This window comes from Salvia hispanica, chromosome 1, assembly GCF_029641045.1.
Source record: "Salvia hispanica isolate PSC_SH4W2 chromosome 1, Shi_PSC_v1, whole genome shotgun sequence".
In the NCBI taxonomy this organism is placed as follows: domain Eukaryota; kingdom Viridiplantae; phylum Streptophyta; class Magnoliopsida; order Lamiales; family Lamiaceae; genus Salvia; species Salvia hispanica.
The window spans coordinates 16,709,530-16,733,897 of record NC_142692.1 but is presented as its reverse complement, the minus strand read 5'-3'; the positions used below and the strand labels follow the sequence as shown (position 1 = coordinate 16,733,897).

The window sequence follows — 24,368 nt, the reverse complement described above, 5'->3', positions numbered from 1 at the left end:
TTTCATTCTTGGACGCTTGTAAATATAATGTTTTTTCTACGTTGTTATTTGAATAAATACATTCTCACTCATAGTATATGTTGTCTGTTAGAAAATCTTATCATTTACATAAAACTTAAACTCATTTAAGTGTAAATGTTACATTAAATGGTGATTTTACTTCAACTAGTTACATTAAACTAAAATTTAAAAGAATATTCTTTATACACTCACTTTTTATACTAACAAAATTTGAGAAAAAATGGTTTGAATTAATTTGAGTGTAAAACTAAAAGTGTAAAAAACTAAAAATGAGATGTTTTGCACTGCTATTAGAACTATTTGCATACTCTGTTTCAGGTTTTAATATTTGGTGATGATCTTAGTTAAAATGAATAGTCCATCCATCTTACGAAATTAGTTGAGAGGTAATTTATTGTCTCCTATAAGGTGGTCCTTATTCATTCACTAACAATACTTTAATATTTTTTCTATCTTTTTATATCTTACCAATTTCATAGTAAAACTCGTGTCTTTCCTAAAATCTATATTTTTATAAGTCGAAGAGATTATTTCTTAGTGTGAGAATTTGAGGAGTTCTTGTACTGAGCCTATATAATGGTGACTTATACACTTAGCAAATATCTTGAATTGCTTATATTGGTTTAAGAGCATTCCCAACAAAACCTCCCTTATTTCTCCCTAACTCCTACCACATCAGCACCATAATTTATCCCCAATTTTTAGCCAACTTTTAGTCAACTGCTCCAATGGTTTCTCCCTAACTCAACATTTCATTTTTACATCATCACTAATTTAATTGTTTTATTTTTGTATATAATAAAGCTAGCTAATTTAATTTATAAGACAAAACAAATAATAGTAATAAAGTTCGTTGTATTAAACACGGGTAAAAGGGATGAGGATGAGGAGAGAATGAAGAGAGAAAAGGGATGAGGATGGGGAGAGAATGAAGAGAAGGTGTGTATTTATAGGGGGGAAATTTAAAAAAAAAAAAACAAAAAATATATTTATCGCCGAATTATCGTCCACAGTGGTCGGCGATAATTCGGCAATAATCCGGCGATAAAACGGGAGGAAAAATCGCCGAATTATCGCCGACCTCTCCCATTGGTTGGCGATAACTTGGCGATAGACGGTGAAAAAACGCCGACTTTTAGCCGGCACCATTGGGAGTGCTCTTAGTGCATGGTGAACCCTTGCGTGCAACAAATACTTGTCTTAGTATATTTGGTTCGTCTATAAAATAATGTTCACATTTACTTCCTCCGTCCCATTCAAGATGTCCACATTTTAATAATTCAATATTTTAATATAGAAAGAAGAGAGAGAGATTTATTTCTAAATATAAAAAGTGGACATCTTGAATGAAACGGAGGGAGTACTTTTTTCATTTTCGGTAAGTGAACTTCACTTTCTACTAACTTATTACACTCACATCTATACAATATATAAAAGGAGAGTTTTGGAAATTTACAGGATTGCCATTTAATTTAAAAATTATATTAAATTAAAAATGTATAAAGCTAAAAACATGTGATTAAAAGTGGAGTCTCCTGATTGGGCGGTGATTCCCAATCGCCCCATGCGCGATTGAGAAAACTGTCATTATGAATATTATAATAAAATAAAATGAAATAAAGACTTCATAGTCATAAACCATAAATTTGTTGGAATGTATGTCCGGTCAATGAACTTTGATCAATTATAATTTCAACGAGACATTTAATTTTGTAAAATTAAATGATATAGCGTCGATCTACGTTCGGAGTAGATGATCGTGGTATATTTATTTTCTCAAATCCGATTCCTGGTGAGTGAGAAATAATTGATTAAAGTTGTGCAAAATTGCAAACTTAATGAGCTATGAGAGAAGCTTATGGAATGATTAAGAGAGTTAATTATCCCACATTGAAAGTTACCACCTTATTAAACTAGTATTTAATAAGAAGGATTATTACATGTAATAATTATAGTGGACTAAGATGGGTTGTAAGAGCCCACACGCGCGCGCCGCCCGCCCCGCCGCGTGCCGCGAGCCTCGAGGCCCGCGCCCGTGCTCGTGCTCGTGCACGTGCACGTGTCCTTGTCCTTGTCCTTGGATCTGGATCTTGGCAATTGGTCTTTGGGCTTGTTCATGGGCTTGGTGCTTGGGCCTAGTTGTGGGCTTGGCCCATGGCTAGTGGGTCTATTTCTTTTTAGACCACCACCGTTTCCACGTCAGCGAGCCAATCGGGATGACACCTCGTCAGTATGACGCGGTAAGCCAACGTGGCTGACACGTGACAGTCCACGTCATGAACGAATCTAGAAGCTTCTAGATTCAGACTCTCAGCTCTGTAACGGCTTGTAACGCCTCGTAACCGACGACCGTTACGGTCTAGCATTGATGACAGCCATCAAGGCTGTGTTGACCCCTGCAGTGGACTGAGCCTATAAATAGGCTAGTCATTCCATGCATTCTATACACATCAAACACTAGAAAGCATTCTGCATCATAAGCTCTCTCCCTCTCTGCATTGTTTTCTGTCGAAAGCTCTGCCCTCTCCTCCATCCAGTTCGCCGGAGCTCTGTTGATAGCGGTGCCGCTTCACCACAGACGTAGCCGTTTTATCTTTGGGGACGAAACGCCAATCCGAAGAGCACTACCGGGGCGTATCTCGTCTTGCGGAAAGAGGCCTCCTCGACTCGGCTATTTCCTGTTCTACAGTTTACAGTTTCGATTTCCGTTTGTATTTTTTGTTTCAATTCTTTTTCTGTATTCCCTCTTGGGTTGTATTACGCCCGGTTATCTCTTGTAATTTCCATTAAATCTCCAATAATCGCAAGACGAGATATAACTTGCCTTTGAAGGAATTTGGACATCTAAAACTGAAACTAAACCTTTCGAAACCTAATACCTTTACTTGGAGATGTCGACTGAGTCCAACACCATCGCCGCCACCACTCCGGCCACCACCGCCGCCATCATTTCCTCCACTATGGCATCCACCACGATGATGCCAACCCCCGGGCTCTATCCATCTTCATCAACAACCCCTTGGGTGCATACTAATACCCAGGGGCTCACTGGTGGATCCACCTCTAGTGGATCGGTTGGTTCCACTTTTAGTGGTTCCTTCGGATCCTTTAATGGATCGAGTGTTGGGGCCTTCGGGTCTCACACGAATGCGGGGACCTTCGAGTCTCACGCGACTGCTGGGGCCTTCGGGTCTCATGCGAGTGTTGGAACCTTCGGGTTCAACACGGGTTTTGGCTCCTTCGGGACCAATGCGACCATGGCGGGCTCTACGCCCAACATGAATGGTGGGGGCTCTATGCCCAACCATGCTGTTGGCTCCTTCGGGGGCAACGGAATTGGTTCCTTCCAAGGACCAAGTGCGGCACCTTTGGCACCAAGAATGATGCCACCCGCCGAAAAACCACCTAAATTTAGAGGAGCTGACTTCAAGAGGTGGTACCAAAAGATGTTGTTCTACTTGACAACATTGGGCATCGCCAACTTCATGTAATGTTGAGACACGAAAAAAAAAGGAACTACATCGAATAAACTTTCATCCTTCTCCTATGGATATCTCTCCCATCTACTATAATCTTCTCATTTTTCTTTATCCGACTCTTTCTGCTTTTCGGCAACGATGAAAACACGAGCAAGGAGCCAAAAATATTATTTTGCGACGTTCCGGAGAGGAAATTGACTGCGACCGGGGTGACATGTAAATATCAACGACAAACAAAGTATACAAAGTAAGTAATATTTGTTTATTAGTGTTGTACAAAAGCTCTGTTAAGGTCTTAAGGAAGGAGAATTGAGGAAGATGGAGGAAGAGAAAATAAGATTGTATTTATTTCATTGGGTTGTATTGATTGGAGGAGGATTGGTGAAATTAAGAGCCAATTAATATGCATATTTTGTAAAATTTAAATTTCAAACTCCAATTTATGTATTTTTGGTATAGACAGACAAATTCGTCATCAAGATCAACTACGCATTCAATTAGTAAAATCACGATGCGTGGAATTAAGATAGTTGTCAATTATTTGGGAAAAAGTTTAACTAAAGGGACGGAATATAAGAATTAAATATTTTGTTTTAAAGCTCAACATTAAATGGGTTTTCACTTTTAAATGACTAAAACTTGTGTCTACTCTTCCATTTTTTCTTGTGATGATAATATCAGCATTGAATTTATTTGTTTTGTATAAGTGCATACAATTTTTGTGTTCGATCTTATTTGTTTTTAATTGATTTTTAAAAAAATTATCTTAATCCCAAAATCATCTATAAATACACACATTCATTCATCCATTTTTCACATCAAATTATCTCTCATTCACATTTTTCCAAAATTCGGCCACGAGTATTGGATTTTTTTTAATTTTATGAATTTTATTATGTAATTTTTAATTTTTAGAATTTTAATTATGTAATTTTTAATTTTTAGAATTTTAATTATGTAATTTTTAATTTTTTAGTAATTAGTAATAGCATTTTGTGTATTTTTAATGCATTTTAATATTGTGGAAATGTTTTATTTAAATTGAATAATAGAATGGTGGGACCATTGAGCATGGATGAGGGTGTTGTGCTCTTGCCAAAGAGCATGGAGTAAAAAATGAATAAAAGTGGGTCCAGGCAAGAGCATGGATGAGGATACTCTTATAATTTATCTATTTTTTTCTGTTTCTCTCTATCTTTACTCACTTTTTCTCATTCTTTTATACCTTACTAGTAATTTTTTATTAAAACTCGTGTGCCCATAAATGAATCTATTTTTTTTGGACGGAGAAAGTACCTAAACTAAAAGGTATTCCGAGCAAGTTCGTTGTCACGCTACCTTAAAAATTTTAATGACAAAAAAGATATGGTAGGAAAATAATGCACAAAGCGTGAAATTTTATTTGCAACTTCCAACAATAATGAATGCAATGCAATCCCACAAATCTTCAGTTGAAAAGAATGTATAAATGTGAATAAAAAATGACCAAAAATAAATATGGAAACGAATTTCAAGACAGACATACATTTAAGAATCCTACACTACCAAAACTTTTCTTACACATGAATGAAAGAACTGATACTGTACACATAATCAACCACCCGGGACGATGATATTCAATGAAAGAATGGCTATGAGAAGAATTTCACAAGGCTGCAACTTGGCTGTTTGGATTCAAGAAGATGAAGCAATTGGAGGAGGGGCTAGACCACGACACTTGGAGCTCCGGGCAAGGCTCGGGCAACACATTTACAGACAACCCCTCAACATAAGTGCACATCCAAGACGAGGGTGGGTCATACGAAGCAGTGAGGGAGACGTTGGAGAGGCATATGGATGCGAACGGGGACTTGTCTATACCGGAGAATACCCCGGCTTTGGTGATATTTACGCCAACGATATCACTAAAGCTTATGTCGGCGATGACTGGGAGGACACTGGGGTCATATTTATCATCAGGGTGATTTGTGAACTGACCAGTTGCCTTGATTCCTCGCTGCACGTTTTCCATGTAGACATCCGATAGGAATATGTCTTTGATGTATGCGCCCCTCCCCTTCGCTGTCTTCAGCTCGATGCCATTCACCGAGTTGTACACATGAAGATGCTCGGCCAGCACGTCGGACATCCCGCCAGACATCTCACTTCCGAACGCAAGTCCAGAACCGGAAGAAGATTGTAACCGCGTCTTCCTAACGTGGACCTTGCTGGTTGGTTTGTTGTAGCTAAGCCCGTATTCATCCCAACCACTTTTCAGCACCACAGCATCATACCCCGTGCTGATGTTGCTGTTTTCAATGCAAACATACTCTGACGAATCTGAAATTACACGAGTCCGAGCTTTAGAGTGACGAAATGGAACGAATCGCATGATAAACCTAATTTACGAAGACAACAAACAATCAAGTGTGTTTATTCTTTTTATCCACGGCCACGACTAACATAGGAGAGTGCAATATTTCAACCTAGAGGCGAGAGTCGGCCGCTAGGGGAATTTAGGCCACCCCCGGGGGTAGAAGAAAACATCGAGCACAAAATATCGGCTAGATATCATTCAGAAGAACAAACTTGAGACATAATATTACGAAAAATCCCAATTTCAACAAACCTGGGACGATTCCACTAGTGTTGGGGGAGTCGGGTGGAGCATAAGCCGTTATGTTCTGGACAAGCATTTTACTGCAACCGACAGGAAAATGAAGTTACACTACTATACTGCTGTATAGATAACAAAGAGAAGAAACTGCGAATAGATAATGAGACAGCACCTGCAGTAGGCCGGGTGTATGTTCCACGCAGGTGCATTTAAGAAGAAGTTTGACACAACAATGTTGTTCGACCACAGAAATTCGACTAGATGCGGTCTGCTGTAATTTAAAGAATGATCCGTAAATTGTTCCCACCAAATAGAAGCCTGTCCATCAATAGTTCCATTATTTCCTGCACAACAACGAAAATTACACGATAAGGAAATATTTTAAGGGGGTGAGATAAGTGAACGAAAGAGGACTAACAAAATCGAAATATTAAAAAAAGTCCCTACCTGTGACAACAACATCAGTTAAGTTTTCCCCATTGATTAAGCTCTGATATCTTCGACCAGGCACCTCAAGGCCGCGGCCATATGAAGGTAACGGATCGACAACATCCCAATGCAAAATATCCTGCATAATAAGATTTCATATGAATTTGGCATTGAGTTTTGACAGAACAACAATAAACATTCAAGATGAAAGTCTAATATTGCAGAATGATAAATAGTAATAATGTAAACTATTCAAGAACTGTCAATTTCGTTTTCTTGAAATGAATATAGGGGAAAACAAAATATGGAAATCATTTAGTCTTCAAATCAACAGAATAGAGCTTCATCATGTACCTGAGAGCCGAGAATCACAGCGTCTTTTTCAAGGAAAAGCGTGAGGTGGCTGGTAAGGGTGATGCACCCAGTGAGCCACTTGCCTGGTGGAACATAGAGCTGAGCTCCGCCCTTATCTGCAAACGACTTGAGATAGAAAACTGCATTCTGAAATGCTACGGTATTCAATGTTTTCCCATCTCCCACCGCCCCAAATTCTGAGACAGACACACTGTGAGGCCGAGGGGTCAGTGGCCAATTGGACTCGCACACCCCATTGTACTCTTCAGCATTGCTCAACGCAACGAGCAAAACAAAAACTACCTAGCACATAAGGAAAAAGTATAGCACATTATAAAAAAATGCATATTACACTAAATGTTATGCAAATTTTCACTCTCAAGTCTCAACAAGAAGAGAAAACATCCGATTTATACTAGCATGTTCTTCAATTTTATAGTGAAAAATGAACTCTTTTTTCCATAATTAGCACTAAATCAGCATCTTAAGGAAATTTCACAATCTCAACAAGAAAAGAAATCCCAATTGCTACAAACAGCTTATTCAATCTGATCAAAAGTATGAACATGTGCATTTGGACACGATGTTTAGCAACAAAATTGATGAGAGATTATAGTGAAAAACGAATTGTTTTGCCAAAAAGAAACAGCATTCAAACTAACATAATAAAATAAAGCACAAAATAGATCTCTATTACTACTTGCCTTATTGAACCAGACAGCCAATGATACAATCCAGCATTAGCACAGAGAATAAAGCTTCAAACTTTAACTGAAACTCTCACACTCAAACATCATAATTTCAGATCTACAAACCGAAAAATAGTTGGAATAATCAGACAATGTGGGCAAATGTGAGAAATGAAAGATCAAATCAAACTTAACCCCTGCAACAACAACAAATCACTGTCTTAAACAAGAATAAAAAGAAGACAAAAAAGACATCTTGACTGAAATGAAGCTCAAACATTCAAACAAGTGACAACAATGGTACTTACGATCAAAGATTCAATTTTTATGCAAGCCCACGAAAGAAAAACACCCAATTTTGTTCCAACAAGAATGCTAAGCTACTTATCACAGCAATGAAATTATTAAAAAAGTGATTAAACGTACTTACTAGCCTCTTCATGTTTTCTTCTTCTTCTTCAATTTCACGTCAAGAATCCACCTCTTGTGTATAAGTTTGACTTCACACAAAACTAAAACCAAGAAGAAGGGAGCAAAACAAGAATAACAAGAAAAAAGGGAGTGATTGAATGTTGATGAGTGGCAATTAAGGAGGAAACAAATTTCGTAACAAGAAAAAAAAATGAAAATAAAAATGGATGGTAAATGAAAGGGACAACACACAGAATAAGAAAAAGACTCATTCGTCTAGCTCTTATTTAACCATATAAATTGAAAAAAAGATGGTTGAAGGAGGGTGAAATCGTTTTAATCTCAAGAATTAGTAATCACTTCCGTGATTTTCTGTTGTACTGGTATTGCCGCCGACAATAAAAGAAATTCATTTATCTTAATATTGTTTCATTTCTGGCATAATAAAGTAATGTAACAAGAATGATTAGGAAAGCTTAAACATAAACTAACGAGTTGAATAAGAAGAGAATATGCCTATCAAAATGGATATCGGGTAACCCATATCAAAATGGATATCGGGTAACCCAAATCCGAAGATATATCTGAATTACCTATTTTTTAATTTAATAAATTATGTATTTATTCTGATTTATAAAAGTTAAATAATTAATCTAGAGTATTGAAGTGGGAATATCTTATAATTGAAATTTAAAAATGGATATCATGCGATTTTTAGAATTTAAAAAATTCACGTTATGTAAAATTAAAATGGGGATATCATATATTCCTATGTTTTAAGGCAGTTGAATCATTTCATTTTCTAAACTCGTTTTAGAAAAATGATACTTCATCCGTCCATCATTAGAAGTTTCACTTCTTGATGACACGAGTTTTAAGAAATGTTAAGAAAAGTGAATGGAAAAAAGTGAGTGGAATATGAGGCCATCCACATCCCTATCTCTTATGCATCTCATAACCACCTCATCTCTTCACTATTCATGGGTCCCACTGTAGTTTTCACCCCATCTCTTAACTAAGAGATAACACATGCATCATCCATCTCTTAACCATCTCATCCCTTAACTATTCATCTTAATTTCATTTTTTATTTTTCTTTCCAACAAATTCAATTAATAAAAACACACTTCATTAAATAAAATAAAATTACAATTTAAAATCCTAAAAAAATAAAAAAATGCATAACTAACATCTAAAAATAAAATAAAAAAGACATAATTTAGAATACTAGAAATTAAAAACACTTAAATTTTAAAAACTACTCCGCAGGCGAATCATCCTCCGAAGTCGGTGGCGGTGCACCCAAGTTAGATCGAGGCTGAATACCAAGTTGACTTCTCAGATGCTCAATGCCGTCAAGATGGGCTTCATATTGGGGAGGCGTCATGCGGGAAGTGTCAGCCATCGTGGCGAGCAGGTACATTGACATTATGGTGTTAGAGCCCGTGCCCGAGACCGAACCCGCCTGGCTTGATTCGCCTCGGCCCCTCCCCCTCCCTCTAGCCGCCTTCACCGCCTTGGTCCCTTGCGGCCGACGTCGTAAACCGGAGGAGCCCCCTGCATCGGTGGCCCTTCCCTCAACCTCTTGTGAGGTGTTGCCTGATCCGCCCCCCTCGCTAGACGAGTATTGGCTACCCGCCGTGTGCTTCGTGCGTTTCGAGTTCGACCCCGTGCAAGACGGGACATCGCCAGCCCACCTTTCAAGGTCTTTAACCGACGATCACACATCGACATGTTTGAAATCTTTGTTGGTGTCGTCTTTAAAGACTCGCAACGCCGCTCTCAGAATGTCGGCTCCATTGGCTCCGATTTGGTAATTCACCGCTTCATTCCTGTAGATCGAGCAAAATTTTTTGACATCTCTGTCGCATCGGTCAAAATGACTGCAGAGCATCGCCACGTTGCGGCGGCGGACGTCGGCCTTGTCGAGTTGTAAGCTTCGGTGACCTTTTCCCAAATACACAATCGGGTTTGTTGATTCCCGACGATGGGATCGTACGAGACGCTGATCCAAGCGTCGTACAAAGCCTTGGTCTCCTTGCGGCTGTATAGATGACGACCTAGATCCTCCTCCTCCTCGCCCTCTTCCTCCCCTTCCTCGGCATCGACGTCGCGACTGCCGGAGCCAGAGCTGCCTTGTCCTCCTCCTATTAGAATGTTTTCTTGAGGGTATTCAACCGGAAAATTCTCCCGAATTTGGAACAATCCCTGCGTTTGCCCGTACCTCTGGGGGAGAGGGACGATAGTATGCATCCACATCAAAATGTGGTGGTTGGTACGCCGTCGGCGTCGACGAGCCTGCGGTGCCGAGAGATGAAACGGAACCGAAACCGGTACCACCCAAAACGTTGTACATGCCCCCCAGTCGCCAAACGCGTTCAAGTCGAACCCGCCGGAGTTTCCATCACCGGACATTTTTTCAAAAATTGGAGAAGAAAGAAAGAGAGATGGTTTGAGAGATGGTTTGGAGATGTGTGTTGTGTGTAAAATGAAGAATGAAAGAGGAAAGAGGAGTATTTATAGAATAAAAAAAAAATTCGATCTTTGAACGGTCATATTACCGTTTTACAATTTTATTTATTTATTTATTTTCTAAAAATCAATTTTATTTAAAAAAAAAGAATTATGATGTCATAATTACGACGCCCCTCGCGGGCCGGCGAGTGGGCGTCACGCCTAGCCGCAGAGTGCGCCACATGGCTTAGGCGCGTGGCGCGCTGTCTCGATGGAGTGTGCGTTCGTGCGAGAAGCGCGACGAGCTAGCTCGTCACTTCGGGACGAGATGGAGCTTGCAACGCTATCGTCTCGGAGAGACGAGATCGAGATGGCGACGATCCGCGATGTGGATGCCCCGAGTCTCACTTGTATGTATTGTTTTAAATGAAATGTGAGTGTGATGAGTTAGTGGAATGTGAGACTCTATTACCATCTATGGTAAAAGTGAACGGGGACTCCTATTTACGGACGAACTAAAATGAAAAAACGAAACTCTTATTCGCGGACGGAGGGAGTAATAAATAGTTTAAGTGTTGAAAGAGTAAAGTAAGAGAGATGATAATGTAGATAAGACTCTTCTTTACATAATTTTCTTTTTCACTTTACCATATTTACTTACTATTTATTATCATTTTTCTAAAATAAGTGCAAAAAATGAAATGGCTCAACTACCATGGAACGGAGAAAGTTCCATGAGTCCATAACCAATTTAATCCGGAGTACATTGACAATATCGTGTTGCTATAATGTATTGTCATGTTGATACATTTATTTAAGTTAAGGATAAACAAGAATTGCTTTATTTAGACTTCAGTACCTACTCCCTTCGTCCGCCGTTAGGAGTTTCATTTCTTGACGACACGGATTTTAAAAGATATTAAAAAAAGTGAGTAGAAAAAAATTAGTGGAATATGGGTCCTACTTGTATATATATATATGTGTTTTAAATGAGTCCATGACCAATTCCAATTAGACTTTTGTATTTCAAAAGTTAGTATAGTTATTTTTTCTTAAATTCGAACTACTTCAAGTTTGTATCAAATTCGAACTACCAGTATGTGTTTATACTTAATTTTCTGAAGAAAAAAAAAATTCAAAATCGAGATGAGATACCCGACTCTGGTATCCGGGTACTCAAAATCAGTTTCAGATTGGATATCAATTTTTGGGAAATTTGAGAAATTTGAGATTGGATATCCGCGAATACCCGATTTGACAGGCATATAAGGAACAACAAACTGATGTTATGTTTTTTTTTTAATTGTATGTAAACTGTATTCCTTTAATCCCACCATAAATATTCTTTTTTACAATCTAACTAAGTTATTTTCTTTTATTACAAAAATAACATTTTTTTTCTTCATTATTTTTTTATTCTATTTTCTTTTTATTTTTTTATTTCATTATCGTTCTATTTAATTTTTTTAATACCATTTTTAAATATCATAGAACGAAGAAAATACTCTATCCGTCCTATAATAATAGTAATACTCTTTTTTATTTTAGTCAGCCCAACAAAAATAGTCCTCTTTTACTTTTAGTAATTTTTTTTATTTTTTATGAGATGAGTGTCATTCTTCATTAATAATATTATAATATATTTTTTTTACTTCTATCCAATTTTACTATTTTAATGGTAGGATAGCTGGCTCAAGGAGTTTCTGCTGTTCCATACCTAAAAATAAAAATTATAAAATGAAAAATATGACATTTTAATGGAATAAAACAAAAAGCAAAATATGACATGAAGAAAATAATATTTATGCATGGGAAGGTTGGCATGTGGTTAGAGGATATGGATATACTCTCTACATTTTATAGTAGTGGAGACATATTTTTTCAGCACACGATTTAAGTGAATTAGATAAAGAAAAAATAAAGTCGGAAATGTAAAGGTAGAGAGATGAAGAGAGAATAAAATAAGAGAGTAAAGTAACTAAGAAGAAATGCGTTAACTTTTATTAAAAAGAAAAATAACTTCATTATTATAGAATCTATCAAAATGACAAAATAACTCCACTAATATGGAATGGATATTATTTATGGTAAAAGTTAGGCTCGCATCACAATGTTTGCCAGATCAGACACCAAATCACAGTTCCACCTATTTTGTTTTAGGGAAATTGGTCTTTAAAACCATGAACTTTGCCTAAAGTTTGGTATTTCCCATGAACTTTGAAATTGGTATATAATATCACGAACTTTGCATTTTGTTTGGTATTTCCCACGACATGTTTATTACTATATTTGACTAACTTACGAGGCTTTTATCATACTTAACACAATTAAATCAACGTGATTTTCAACGTGACTTTTTATGCTACATGTTATGAACTTAAAAAGTGATTTCAAATATTATAAAACATATCACGGTTGCCTATGTTAAATAAGATTTTGATGAAAATATCTTATTTGAGTGAGTTCGGGAAATACCAAACAAAATGCAAAGTTCGTGATATTATGTACCAATTTCAAAGTTCATGAGAAATACCAAATTTTAGGCAAAGTTTATGGTTTTAGAGACCAATTTCCCTTTGTTTTATTGAAATTTTTTACGAGGAAGGATAAATTACGGCGGATAATTTTTTGCAGCACACATACCTCTAAAACATATAAATATAAATATAATAAAAATTAAGTTGTCATTAGTTAGCAATTTCAAACTGTGACTCATTTTTTAATTATATTAAAAGATTTAGAGGTTTGAAATAAGACCACGTGTATTATAATTAAAGTTTAAATAATTAGTAAATGAATTCAAAGAGTATTAATGCTTAACCATTTTCTCTTTCATCAAAAATTATATAAAAACTTGAAATTACATAATTCTTTTGATTTAAATTATCTTTTTTCAAAAAATATATCAACTTAAAGGTAATTTTATTAGAATTGTAGCGAGATCTCAATTGCATATGTTCTGACAACGTCGAATGATGAAATTTAATACTCCCTTCGTCTCATTCAAGATGGTCACATTTCCTTTATTGTTTTGTCCCAATCAAGATAGTCACTTTCCAATTTTAGATATAATCTCCTCTCTCATTAAAAATTTTAAATATTCAACTACATTTTTCCTCTCTACTTTATTCCACCTAACAACACTTCCTAAAATCTCATGCAACTCAAGAATGTAGCCATCTTGAGTGGGACGGAGGGAGTAATTTTTGTTCCAGTTTTTTTATATCAACAAATGCATAAAAAAAATTCAATATAATGCATGCAAAATATCAATAAAACTGTGTTGATATTTTCGTGTACTTGTGTTGAAATTCTCATGTCATTGTGTTGATATTTGTAATACACTATGTTGATATAAAAAAAACCACGAAAATTATGATATGATAACAGAATGACGATCTTACCCCTTTGTTGATATTTTGTCTACTATTTATATAAATTTGTAAGATTTAATTTCATCCACTCATCTCAAAATCTAATGGTGTAGATTTAGTCTTAGTTTTGGATTATGATGCTATAAACAATATTAAAGGACCAAATGAAAAATTAATGGTTTTAGATTAGATAGATTGAACATTAAGGTTTTCATGTATTTCAAATAAATAAATGATTATTATTTCCTCCGTCCCATAAATTTTGTCACATTTTGACCGGACACGGGTTTTAAGAAATGTAATGAAAAATGAGTTGAAAAAGTTAGTGGAATGTGAGTCCTACTTTTATATATTAGTTTTATAATAAAATGTGAGTGAGAATAAGATAGTGGAAAATAAGGTCGACTATAAAAAAAGGTAAAAAATAAAATTCGACAAACTTTGTGCAACGGACGGAAATGAAAAAATGTGACAAGTTGTCTAGGATAGAGGGAGAAGTGATTGTTGGGTTACAACCATTTAGAGCATCCACAAGGTGCGGACTAGTGGCCGAATTATAGTCCGCAACATTAATAATTCTTAGTCCGGACTAGTCTCCTGCAGTGTTGCGGACTAGTTGCTTGACTAGTGCCAATTTTATATTTTTTTTTTATTTTTTTTTATTTTCAATTAATAAAACCAAAATATAATATATTATACACAGCAAATTTAAACAAAAAACCTATATTACTTAATTTTAAGTACATTACTTAATTAAAAAAACCTACATTACTAAATTTAAAACACACCTATACTACTCTAATCAAAACCTAAATTCTTCTTCACCCTCTCAATCATATTTTCGTACATTTGTCGTGTGGTCGGGTCAGAGGAGTTGTCACGGGCGGTGGTCATGTCAAGTAGCAACTTCATGTCGTAACTCTGACGAAAGCCACTGAACTCCTGGAGCGCTTCGGCCACGAGCAGACCTTGCGGTGCAGATGATGCAGACGTTGTCGCCTTCTCTTTCGCCTGGACTTTAGCAGTTTTTTGTTGATCGTATTGACATTCCAGGCTGATGATTTAAGCCCTTGATTTTAATATCTAATTGCTATTATTTAATTGTAGTGAGCAATTAAATATTTAGTTATCAATATAACACTCCCCACTAACTATATACATTTATAGATATTTGAAATTATATAATTCCAAATTTTCTTTTAATATAAATTTGGTGGAAGGAGCTCCCCTGTTTTTAGTGAGAAGGAGAAGTACGTATTCTAAAAACCTTTAGAATAAATTAAATATAAGAATTTGAAATATATGATTCACATTTAGTAGGATTTGTGAAAAGCAATAACATTAATATTGTGAATTTAAGTTAATGTCTAGAAATTGGGCAATAAAATATTAAAATCCTCGTAAATTTTAGACAAAAAAATAGCTTAAAAGCATGAATTGTGATTGAAATATTTTGAATCCAATATAAATTCGTTATGTTGTATATATATGATTAATCAGTCGATGATGTATATTTAAGCTGCAGGAAATATTGCATAATGGGTGCAGAATATATTATGGTGCATTTTAACTTTATTTGGTTTGAAAAGGATTTGAGTATTACTGAAATTTATAAAAAAAATATTTGCAAAAAATAATATGAAGTCCTCAATAATGATCCTTACATAAATAATATGTATGAGGAGTGATCAATTGCTAACTCATGGATACGCTCGAATTTTGCACTATTTTAAACCCATTATTTGGTCCATCTTTAATGTTAAAGTTGCATTACATGTTCAATATTTGCATATTTTATCTATTTTGGTATTTTGACATGTTTTGTGATAAATGTGCATAGTTGAGCCTAAAAAGGGTGTCAAAACGCGAAAGTAGAAAATATGGAGCTTCAGGTAGCGTCCGGCGAAAGTAGGAAAGAAGTCATTACCTTGTGAAGCCTAATCTTTCCTTCTACTATGGGTAACGAAAATTCCATTTTTCATATTGCTTGGAGGCGACTTTTTACCAAATTTAAATCTTTCTTAAGCCTATATATACCTCATAACCTAATTCATAGAATTCACCCTTCCATAGTCCCGAAAAGGGGAGCCTTCATGGATCCTCCTCCAACCCTATTCATTCATCTAGATCTTCTTTTTATCAATTAATTCCATAGCATAAATATGAGAGTTCTTCATTGTGCAAGGGGTTGAAGCAAGAAGCAAGAGATCATTAAAGAGCTACAAGGATTCAACCTTTGGATTTTATTTACTTTAACACTTATGTTCAATTTGTCTTCACTTCAATCTATGTTTTTAGCTTATTCAATTATGTTTAACTAAATTCATAGGATTCTTTTGGATGTGCTAGTAACTTTATTGGTTTATACAATTCCTTTTTCTATTTAATATCCGTTTTGTTTTTACTTTGTTTCTTCCCTAAGTTGTCCTGGAAGCTTCATGATTGAGTGACACAATCGTGCATGATCAAATATAACTTGTTTCTTAACGGTGAGAGAGTTATAGCGAGTTAGGTCCACTTAGTAGACACTACAATTAGCTTCCCTTAAAACGACACTGTTAATTGAGAGTGGGGACTTTTTAAGGGTCTTAGGAGCTTTATGGAGTTACGTGTTAGGATTGACAACCCTAATGTTAGTAATCAACATTTGTACGCATGAGCATAAGCTAGGTGACTCGTTCTATCGAAATATAAACTGTGCTAGGGTATTATAGTTGGAATTCGTATAACCAAAATTGTGAACACACGGGGAATTCTCTTATCTCTCATACTCTATCTTTGTGATTTAATTGCAATTAGTTGTTTATCTGCCTAATTTACTTGCTTTATTTATTTAAACCCAAAGTTTCTCTTGTTTCTCTAGATAGTATTTGACACTTAGTATATAATAGTCAGTTGCAATTATATTCTCCGTGTTCAATATCCTGGTACTTACCTTTAGCTATACTAGATCTATCCTATATACTTGCATGTAGTTTTAGTGTAAAAAGTGCATCACTCATCATTTAATTGCTAACTACAACTAATTTAAGGCCATAGGATTTTAGAAATATTGTAGTTTAAATTTTCCGCGTGTAATTTTTGTTTTTATTAATTAAATCCAAAAAGATAAAAAAAAAAAAAAATCCTACCAAATTAGGGTATTGAATGAAAATGCCAACATAGTGTTTCAAAAATATCAACACAATGCTCTGAGAATGTTAACACATTGCTTATATTGACATTCTACATGTATTATATTGATATATTTTATATACTATGTTGACATTTGTTGCTGTACGAAAAAATTTCAAAATTTCAAAGAAAATTTCAAATTTTGACATCGGAATATATGCAAGTGAGATCTCGTTAGAATCCTTATGAAATTATCTTTAATTTGATATATGTTGTGCAAAAACATAATTTAAATCGAGAAAGTTATATGCGTTTTCAAGTTATGAGATATTTTTCAAAAGTTAGTTATTACTAATTTGTTGTAAATTGACATTAATACACTTTGTGGGTTGGTGCAACCGTAGAATGTGCACTATTTAATTCTACGTTCGGTTAGTAAAATTGGACAACTAATTAATCCATGATATTATCTTAGATGGATAATCTCCCCATTATGAGTCGCAGCCGTACCCCTGCGACAAAAACAGTATGGGGAATGATTAAACTTTAGTTCCATTTTTGCCCCCCTATCGTCTCCTTCATCGTCAACTACACCGGTCAGATCTAGATTTTGCCGCCTCGGAAAACTCTATTACTGTATCGATTCCCATGTCTCAGGCGGTGACGGCGGTGCTGCACCAGCAAATTGGTGATTTTCGCCGGCGGAGACACTGAGGTGATGGAGTGGCTGAGATCGCTGTTCGATCGCAAATCAAATCGGGGAGGGGAGGGGAGGGGGGGGGGGGGGACGTGATTGGGATGATTGAGGGCTCTCCAATCAAAGCATGCGGTGGTTTGGATGGTTTTTTGCTGGTGGTGCCGCCGTGCTGAGCCGGCGGTGAGGGAGAAGCTGGTGCGGAAATAATTTATGGACGGAGGGATATGAAGGGATATCTTAGTAAATACGTGTTAAGTAATTATATAAATTAAATATATTTTAAAGCATAGGAAGAATGTCAAATCAACCGAACACTTTTTATTTATCCAATATTCAATCTAGATTTATCCCATACTTAATCCCCATATTATTTTGTCATGTTAACCGAACGTAACCTTTTTTTTTTATCGTACTGAATATTGTCATTCCGGAGCTGATGATCTAGGCCCTTGATTTGAATATCTAATGACTATTGTTTAATTGTAGTTAGCAATTAAGTATTGAGTTAGAAATATAACACTCTCCTAATAGGTACTGTATTAATTTTCTTTCTTAATTGTGACACTAAAAGTAATACTCAATGCGTCCAAAAAAAAATAGAGCACATTCATTTATGGAAAGTTTTCAACAAATAATAATCCTACACATCATTCCACTAACACTACTTCTCATTTACTTTTTCTTCTCATCTCTTACTTTTTTCCTTCTCTCTTGAAACCTGTGCCATACACCAATTGCCCTATTTTTTGTGGACGGATGGAGTGAATTAGTGAATCAAGTATATTGAGAATTCGAAATTTAGGCTCCACGAATGGGTTGCATCGCCAATCAATTGAAAACACTTATTTGCTATAACTCGTTGGAATGAACCGATTATTTTATAAGGTATTAGAAATGAGTCACTCACCTCTTAAAAGGTCTTATAAGGGGGAGAGTAACTATCCATACTTATATAGATGAGCTAGGATCATCATCAAGTCGATGTGTGACAAGATTTAAGAGTTTTAACATTGTTTGATTTTTTAATCCTAACCCTTCAATTTTGATGACTTATTTGGATCAGCCCATCGGATTTGGCTCCAGCAAGATTTAAGAAATTGATTTGTTAAAGGTTAAAGTGGAGAGAGGAAAGTAAGAGAGAAAATAAAATAGTAGAGATGTAGAAAGAATAAAATAAGAGATGGAATAAAGTTTTTACCAAAAAAAGAAATGACTCAACTGTATTGGGACAAACAAAAAAATTTACTACGACTCAACTTTCTTGGGACGGAGGAGTATGAGATTTCTTCTGATGTTGCACTTCTTTCCCTATTCTGTTATTTCCTAGAACATTGTTGTATCCTTATTTAGTAGTTTAACATGATGCACAACCATCTTCTTTCTTTGGTACATTTAAACCTAAATAATGTGATGTGGAGGACTATCTAACATGATGCTCGGAACCTAAATATTAAATTCAGATAATACGTCTGCCACGATTGTATTATTTGACCCTTTGAGACGTGAATATGCAGCTGATGGCTTAATATGTTTCGGTGGGCTAACAATGTCGTCAATCGTCATACTTCTACGTTCTTTGCTAACTCTCGTACTCCCTCCGTCCCACTTTAAATGGAACATTTTTATTTTGATATCAGATTTTATATAGTGTTATTTTGTGAGTTAAGTGGATAGAATAAAGTAAGATAGAAGGAAAAAATAGAGAGAGGGATATTTTTATTTTTAGAAATTTATCATTTAGAGTGTGACATCTCAAAAAGAAAAATGATTCACTTATAGAGAGACGTGAAGAGTATTTCTGAACAAGATTATAAAATATGTTTTGCCTAACCATATTAGGTCAGTCCTCAATTTGATGTATATATTGTATGCCATATACCTATCTTTGTTTACTTGCAATTCCAAATAGAAATTTGCGAATCCACAATTGTTCCAATGTTCACCCACTGGATACCTCTTCCCTTCACCCACTAGATTTTCAAATTAAAAAATACTCCGATAAATTAAAAATACCAACATACTCCCTTTGTCCATTTATCCCAATATATAACTGAGACGTATTCCTTTTTGGATTGTCCCATTATAACTGATACATTTTCTTTTATAGCAAAAAAAACAACTCTCAATCTCTCTTACTTTTTCATCTATTCTACTTTTTTTTATCATTATTACTTTATTCTCTTTTCATTTAACCACTGAACACCACTACCTAAAAACTTGTGCCCAAAAAGAATATGTCACATCCATTTAATGTGACTAAGGGAGTAGTTCAAAGACTTCAAAAGATATGGCACTAGCACCAAATGTAAATGCTTAGAATAGTGGACTAGAGCACGGACTAACGGTTAGGGCGTGAGGATGTTCACTATTGCGTTAGCCTAACGCGACGGACGTCCCAAAGTAGGACGAGCTCTCATCCGCGGACTTAAACCGTTAGCCGATCGCTAGTCCGCTATTGCGTGGACACCGATAGGCTAGGCGATTTTTTTATTTTATTTTTAGTTTTTTTTATTTATACTCTATATTTACAACTTATTGCACTTTATTTTTTAATAATTGATAAACACCAACAATTAGAATGAATTAATCGTATTTTTCAATTTATGTGACAGGCCGTGAGATGTCCTAGTGACGTTGCAGGAGACGTTTTTAGTTATTCTAGTGATAGACTATTGGTTAATACGTCCTATTATGAATGCGCTTAACCGCTAGCAAAGTGATCATTATCATTATTTCGAATTCAATTACTAAATGGATCTGTACAAAATAATTGCTCACTGCTTGAATCATTTTCCATTTCCAAGTATAGATTTATAAATTAGGTTTGGGAAAAGAGAGCTCCTTTATTATGTTATTTAGGCCGGCCAATAAAATGCGGGCGTCACACGTGCAAGCTGGGGATGGATCCAATGCAGTTGTCACACGTGTGCCCAAGTTCATTGAACCACAGCTCTGCTAGTCTCTTTCATCTCCGTGAATGCGATGCCTCAAATCATAGCTATAAATGTTTTTTCATTTTATTTTCCCTCCACCTTACTTTTTCATGACTCTCTTCCTCAAAACAATCCAACCATTTTCCCTTCTCAAATCAGACTTAGCCAACTGAATCCATGTTCTAGGATTGATTGGCTTCATGTAATTTTCTTCATCAGGTAAAACTATAGTACTGTTGTATTTAAATAAAAGTTGCTTTTTTGATTGAAGTAAGTTATGTATGATCCGATCTCTACCTTGTTTGGTAATGGATGAGTAGAATTTGTCACTTTTTTTTGGCTTCTTCTCCTCTTGCTAATCTATTAAACAAATGCTCCAATAATAGAAATAATAATGTGTGATGAATTGTTGGATTAGAAGCTGATTTTAATAAGATCAATTGATGTTAGTAAAATGGAATTTTATGAAGAGGCACATGAATGTATAAGTGGTGAAGAATGTCTGGTTCATTGCTATTCATTAATAACTAACAACTTTTAGTTAGTTATCTGATAAATCAATTTTATGGATCATTAATTTGGATTTCAATATTGTGTTAAAAATCGATACTACTATGTTTTATTAGGATGAATGCAAGGTAGTATCAGTTATAATCTACAGACTAAAAAACCTGAAATAAGAAACTGAAAGATTTTGTTGAAATTGTTTGTTTTTGAAATTTCCCAAAAAGCTAATGATGTTGAAGCAATTGTAATGTAATTGGAGTTGGGATAGGTTCCTCTAATGGAGTCATGCGACTGCGTCGAGAGTCACTGGCCCGCTGATGGAGTCCTGGTGAAATATCAATACATATCCGATTTCCTCATCGCAATTGCGTACTTCTCCATTCCTCTTGAGCTCATCTACTTTGTCCAGAAGTCTTCATTCTTTCCATACAGATGGGTGCTGATACAGTTTGGTGCTTTCATCATTCTCTGTGGAGCAACTCATCTAATCAATCTCTGGACATTCACTCTTCATTCGAAAACCGTTGCACTTGTAATGACCATAGCAAAAGTTTCCACTGCTGCTGTGTCGTGTGTCACAGCACTGATGCTCGTTCACATCATCCCCGAACTGCTCAGTGTCAAAACACGGGAGTCGTTTCTGAAAAACAAGGCCGAAGAGCTAGACAGAGAGATGGGACTTATCATAAAGCAGGAAGAGACGAGTAGGCATGTCCGGATGCTAACTCACGAGATCAGAAGCACACTCGATAGACACACTATTCTGAAAACTACTCTTGTTGAGCTTGGGAGGACCTTGGATTTGGAAGAATGTGCCCTGTGGATGCCGTCTCAACGAGGATTGAATCTGCAGTTATCCCACACTTTGACGAATCTGATACCGGTTGGATCCACTGTGCCCACCAGTCTTCCAATTGTCAACGAAATCTTTAGTCGGGCTGAGGCAATCCATATTCCACACACATGCCCTTTGGCAAATATTAAGCCTGTCCGTGGTGGATACATGTCTCCTGAATCTGTCGCGGTTCGTGTACCACTCTTGGACCTCTCGAACTTCCATATCAACAACTGCCCTCAGCTGTCGGCTAAAAGCTACGCTGTGATGGTTCTTGTTCTTAGCGGAATTAGGCAATGGCGCGACCATGAGCTTGAGCTTGTAGAAGTCGTCGTTGATCAGGTTCGTTTTTTTTCTTGTCTTGAAATGAAATGAAATGATTTTGTCTTGTCTTGGTTCGACGTTTAGGTGGCAGTAGCGCTCTCTCATGCTGCGATTCTGGAAGAATCGATGAGGTCTCACGATCAGCTGGTGCAGCAGAACGTAGCTCTGGATTTAGCTAGGCAAGAGGCAGAGCTGGCCATCCGTGCTAGGAATGACTTCCTTTCTGTAATGAACCACGAAATGAGAACACCAATGCATGCTATCCTATCTCTATGTTCAGTGCTCTTAGAAGCGGAGCTAGGTCCAGACCAAAGGGTCATGATCGAGACCATACTCAAGAGTGGCAACGTGCTAGAAACGCTCATCAACGACGTCTTGGACCTTTCAAAACTGGAAGATGGCAGCCTCCATTTAGAATCAGAGTTATTCAATCTTCAAGCAACTTTTGGAGAGGTGATGAATATATATTTTTTTAGGGATATGATCGGTTGATAACTATCTTAAACTGATAAATGACAACTATGTCAACAACCTACTGTTAACTAAATGTAGTTACATACGTATGTCTTCCGTTGACATGTGATGTCAACTGCATTTAGTTGACATACAAATGTCTTCGTGTTGACAGTTGTTGACATAGTTGTCATTTAAGTAAGTGGCTTGCCTTTTTTTGATTGGGAGTTGTTGTGTTGAAGCACAGGTTGTGGAGTTGATAAGGCCCATTGCATCAGTGAAGAAAGTGTCCCTAACTTTGAAAGTGGGTCTTGACTTGCCTGTGTACGCTACCGGCGATGAGAAACGGCTGATGCAGATCATACTGATCGTGGTTGGTAACGCCGTTAAGTTCACAAAGGAAGGCTATATCACCATTGAGGCCTCCGTTGCAAAGCCGGAAAACATCAGGGGCTCGCCACCTTCAACAGACATCCATTTTTACTTGAGAGTGCAGGTGAGAGATTCTGGCTGTGGCATCAGCCCAACTGACATCCCACGTCTCTTCACCAAGTTTGCCGATCCCCAAAACTCACCCACGCGGAACCGATCCTGTACCGGTCTCGGCCTTCCAATTTGCAAAAGGTACACATCAGTCTTTTTCTACTTAATTTTACTCAATTTTCAGTTTTACTGAACAATGAAGTAAACAGGTTTGTGAACTTGATGGGAGGCCATATGTGGGTTGAAAGCGAAGGGTTGGGGCACGGCAGCACTGTTACGTTCGTAGTCAGGCTCGGGAAATACGATAAAGCAAACAAAGCCGGCTGCATTGTTACAACCATAGACAACACAATTCAGAAAGCTTTCATCAACTACGACGCCAGATTGGCCTCACATTACGGGACAACAAGCCTTATTTAGGAGATTGTATGACTTACGTGATGTTAAAAAGTTAAAGAAAAAGTTGATGTTGAAATACAGTTGACAAGTCATGTGGCAAAGATCTTAAGGAAAGATCTGTTATGAATTTATACATAAAGATATGTAAGTTGTTGGCTCCTCGAATATTGACTGGGTTGTTCATTCATCACAACTAATTCCAAATATAAGTATTAACATGAATCAATCAAAAATCACTTCAACTAGAGGAGTCATGCTATCCAAAAAGAGTAATCCCTCCGCAGAGAGAATTTCTTGAGGCAATTCTTTTAGCAGAATTTAAGAAATTGATACGTTGTGAAGAAGAGAATAAAACAAGAGTGAATAAAGTAAGAAAAAACGAAGAAAAGAGTAAAGTATGAGAATAAAGTTTTTGCTAAAAAAATGAATTGAATCAAATACCTTGAAAAGCCACAAATATAAATACAACTCAAATACCTCGAAACATAACCATCCCTTATACATGTAAAAGCCCATTTTTTAAAGATAGTATAAAACATCTGAATGAAGCTACAAACATGCAACATACTTTAAAAGTATGAATTGTTTCCTTATTAATTCATACCAGAAAAGTATGAATTTACTAATTTCAAAATAGTTAAACAACACATTACCTTACACATAATTTTATTTACAACTTACACTACTAATGATTTGGAGCCCACAATCCATAAACACTACTTACATTACCCCTTAACTTTCTTGACCAATTATACATTAAAACTGTGCCAAACTAAATGTTTATACTTTCCCAAGAGACAACATAATCAAAACTGA

General features: G+C 36.1%; 2 protein-coding genes across 4 annotated transcripts; one reads left to right on the top strand and one right to left on the bottom strand.

Moving 5' to 3' along the window:
* Nucleotides 1-4,946: 4,946 nt before the first annotated feature.
* Nucleotides 4,947-8,206, bottom strand: LOC125219441 (putative polygalacturonase). 2 transcript variants are annotated; one of them, XM_048121418.2, is made up of 6 exons: nucleotides 7,995-8,206; nucleotides 6,880-7,178; nucleotides 6,544-6,664; nucleotides 6,269-6,440; nucleotides 6,109-6,179; nucleotides 4,947-5,819 (listed from the first exon to the last, which is right to left on the bottom strand). In XM_048121418.2, exons 1-6 carry the CDS (start codon nucleotides 8,008-8,010, stop codon nucleotides 5,146-5,148), a joined length of 1,353 nt encoding a protein of 450 aa, XP_047977375.1. In that variant the 5' UTR covers nucleotides 8,011-8,206; the 3' UTR covers nucleotides 4,947-5,145. The 2 variants fall into 2 exon arrangements, with proteins under 2 accessions (XP_047977375.1, XP_047977374.1); XM_048121417.2 differs by having other exon boundaries at nucleotides 6,880-7,182; nucleotides 7,999-8,205.
* A 12,417-nt stretch (nucleotides 8,207-20,623) lies between these two features.
* On the top strand, nucleotides 20,624-23,719 carry LOC125217583 (putative ethylene response sensor 1). 2 transcript variants are annotated; one of them, XM_048119102.2, is made up of 5 exons: nucleotides 20,624-20,770; nucleotides 21,327-22,235; nucleotides 22,302-22,670; nucleotides 22,918-23,294; nucleotides 23,363-23,719. In XM_048119102.2, exons 2-5 carry the CDS (start codon nucleotides 21,336-21,338, stop codon nucleotides 23,571-23,573), a joined length of 1,857 nt encoding a protein of 618 aa, XP_047975059.1. In that variant the 5' UTR covers nucleotides 20,624-20,770; nucleotides 21,327-21,335; the 3' UTR covers nucleotides 23,574-23,719. The 2 variants fall into 2 exon arrangements, with proteins under 2 accessions (XP_047975059.1, XP_047975060.1); XM_048119103.2 differs by having other exon boundaries at nucleotides 20,632-20,770; nucleotides 21,318-22,235.
* Nucleotides 23,720-24,368: the final 649 nt, after the last annotated feature.

Bases quoted from the DNA above. Each gene is read 5' to 3' on its own strand.
- LOC125217583 (XM_048119102.2), top strand. From the start codon at position 21,336: ATGGAGTCATGCGACTGCGTCGAGAGTCACTGGCCCGCTGATGGAGTC. The intron at 22,671-22,917 runs GTGATGAATATA...GTTGAAGCACAG, and splicing joins TTCAAGCAACTTTTGGAGAG to GTTGTGGAGTTGATAAGGCC. The intron at 23,295-23,362 runs GTACACATCAGT...TGAAGTAAACAG, and splicing joins GGCCTTCCAATTTGCAAAAG to GTTTGTGAACTTGATGGGAG.
- LOC125219441 (XM_048121418.2), bottom strand. The intron at 6,665-6,879 runs GTACATGATGAA...CTTATTATGCAG, and splicing joins CTGTGATTCTCGGCTCTCAG to GATATTTTGCATTGGGATGT. The intron at 5,820-6,108 runs GTTTGTTGAAAT...GTGTAATTTCAG, and splicing joins CACTAGTGGAATCGTCCCAG to ATTCGTCAGAGTATGTTTGC.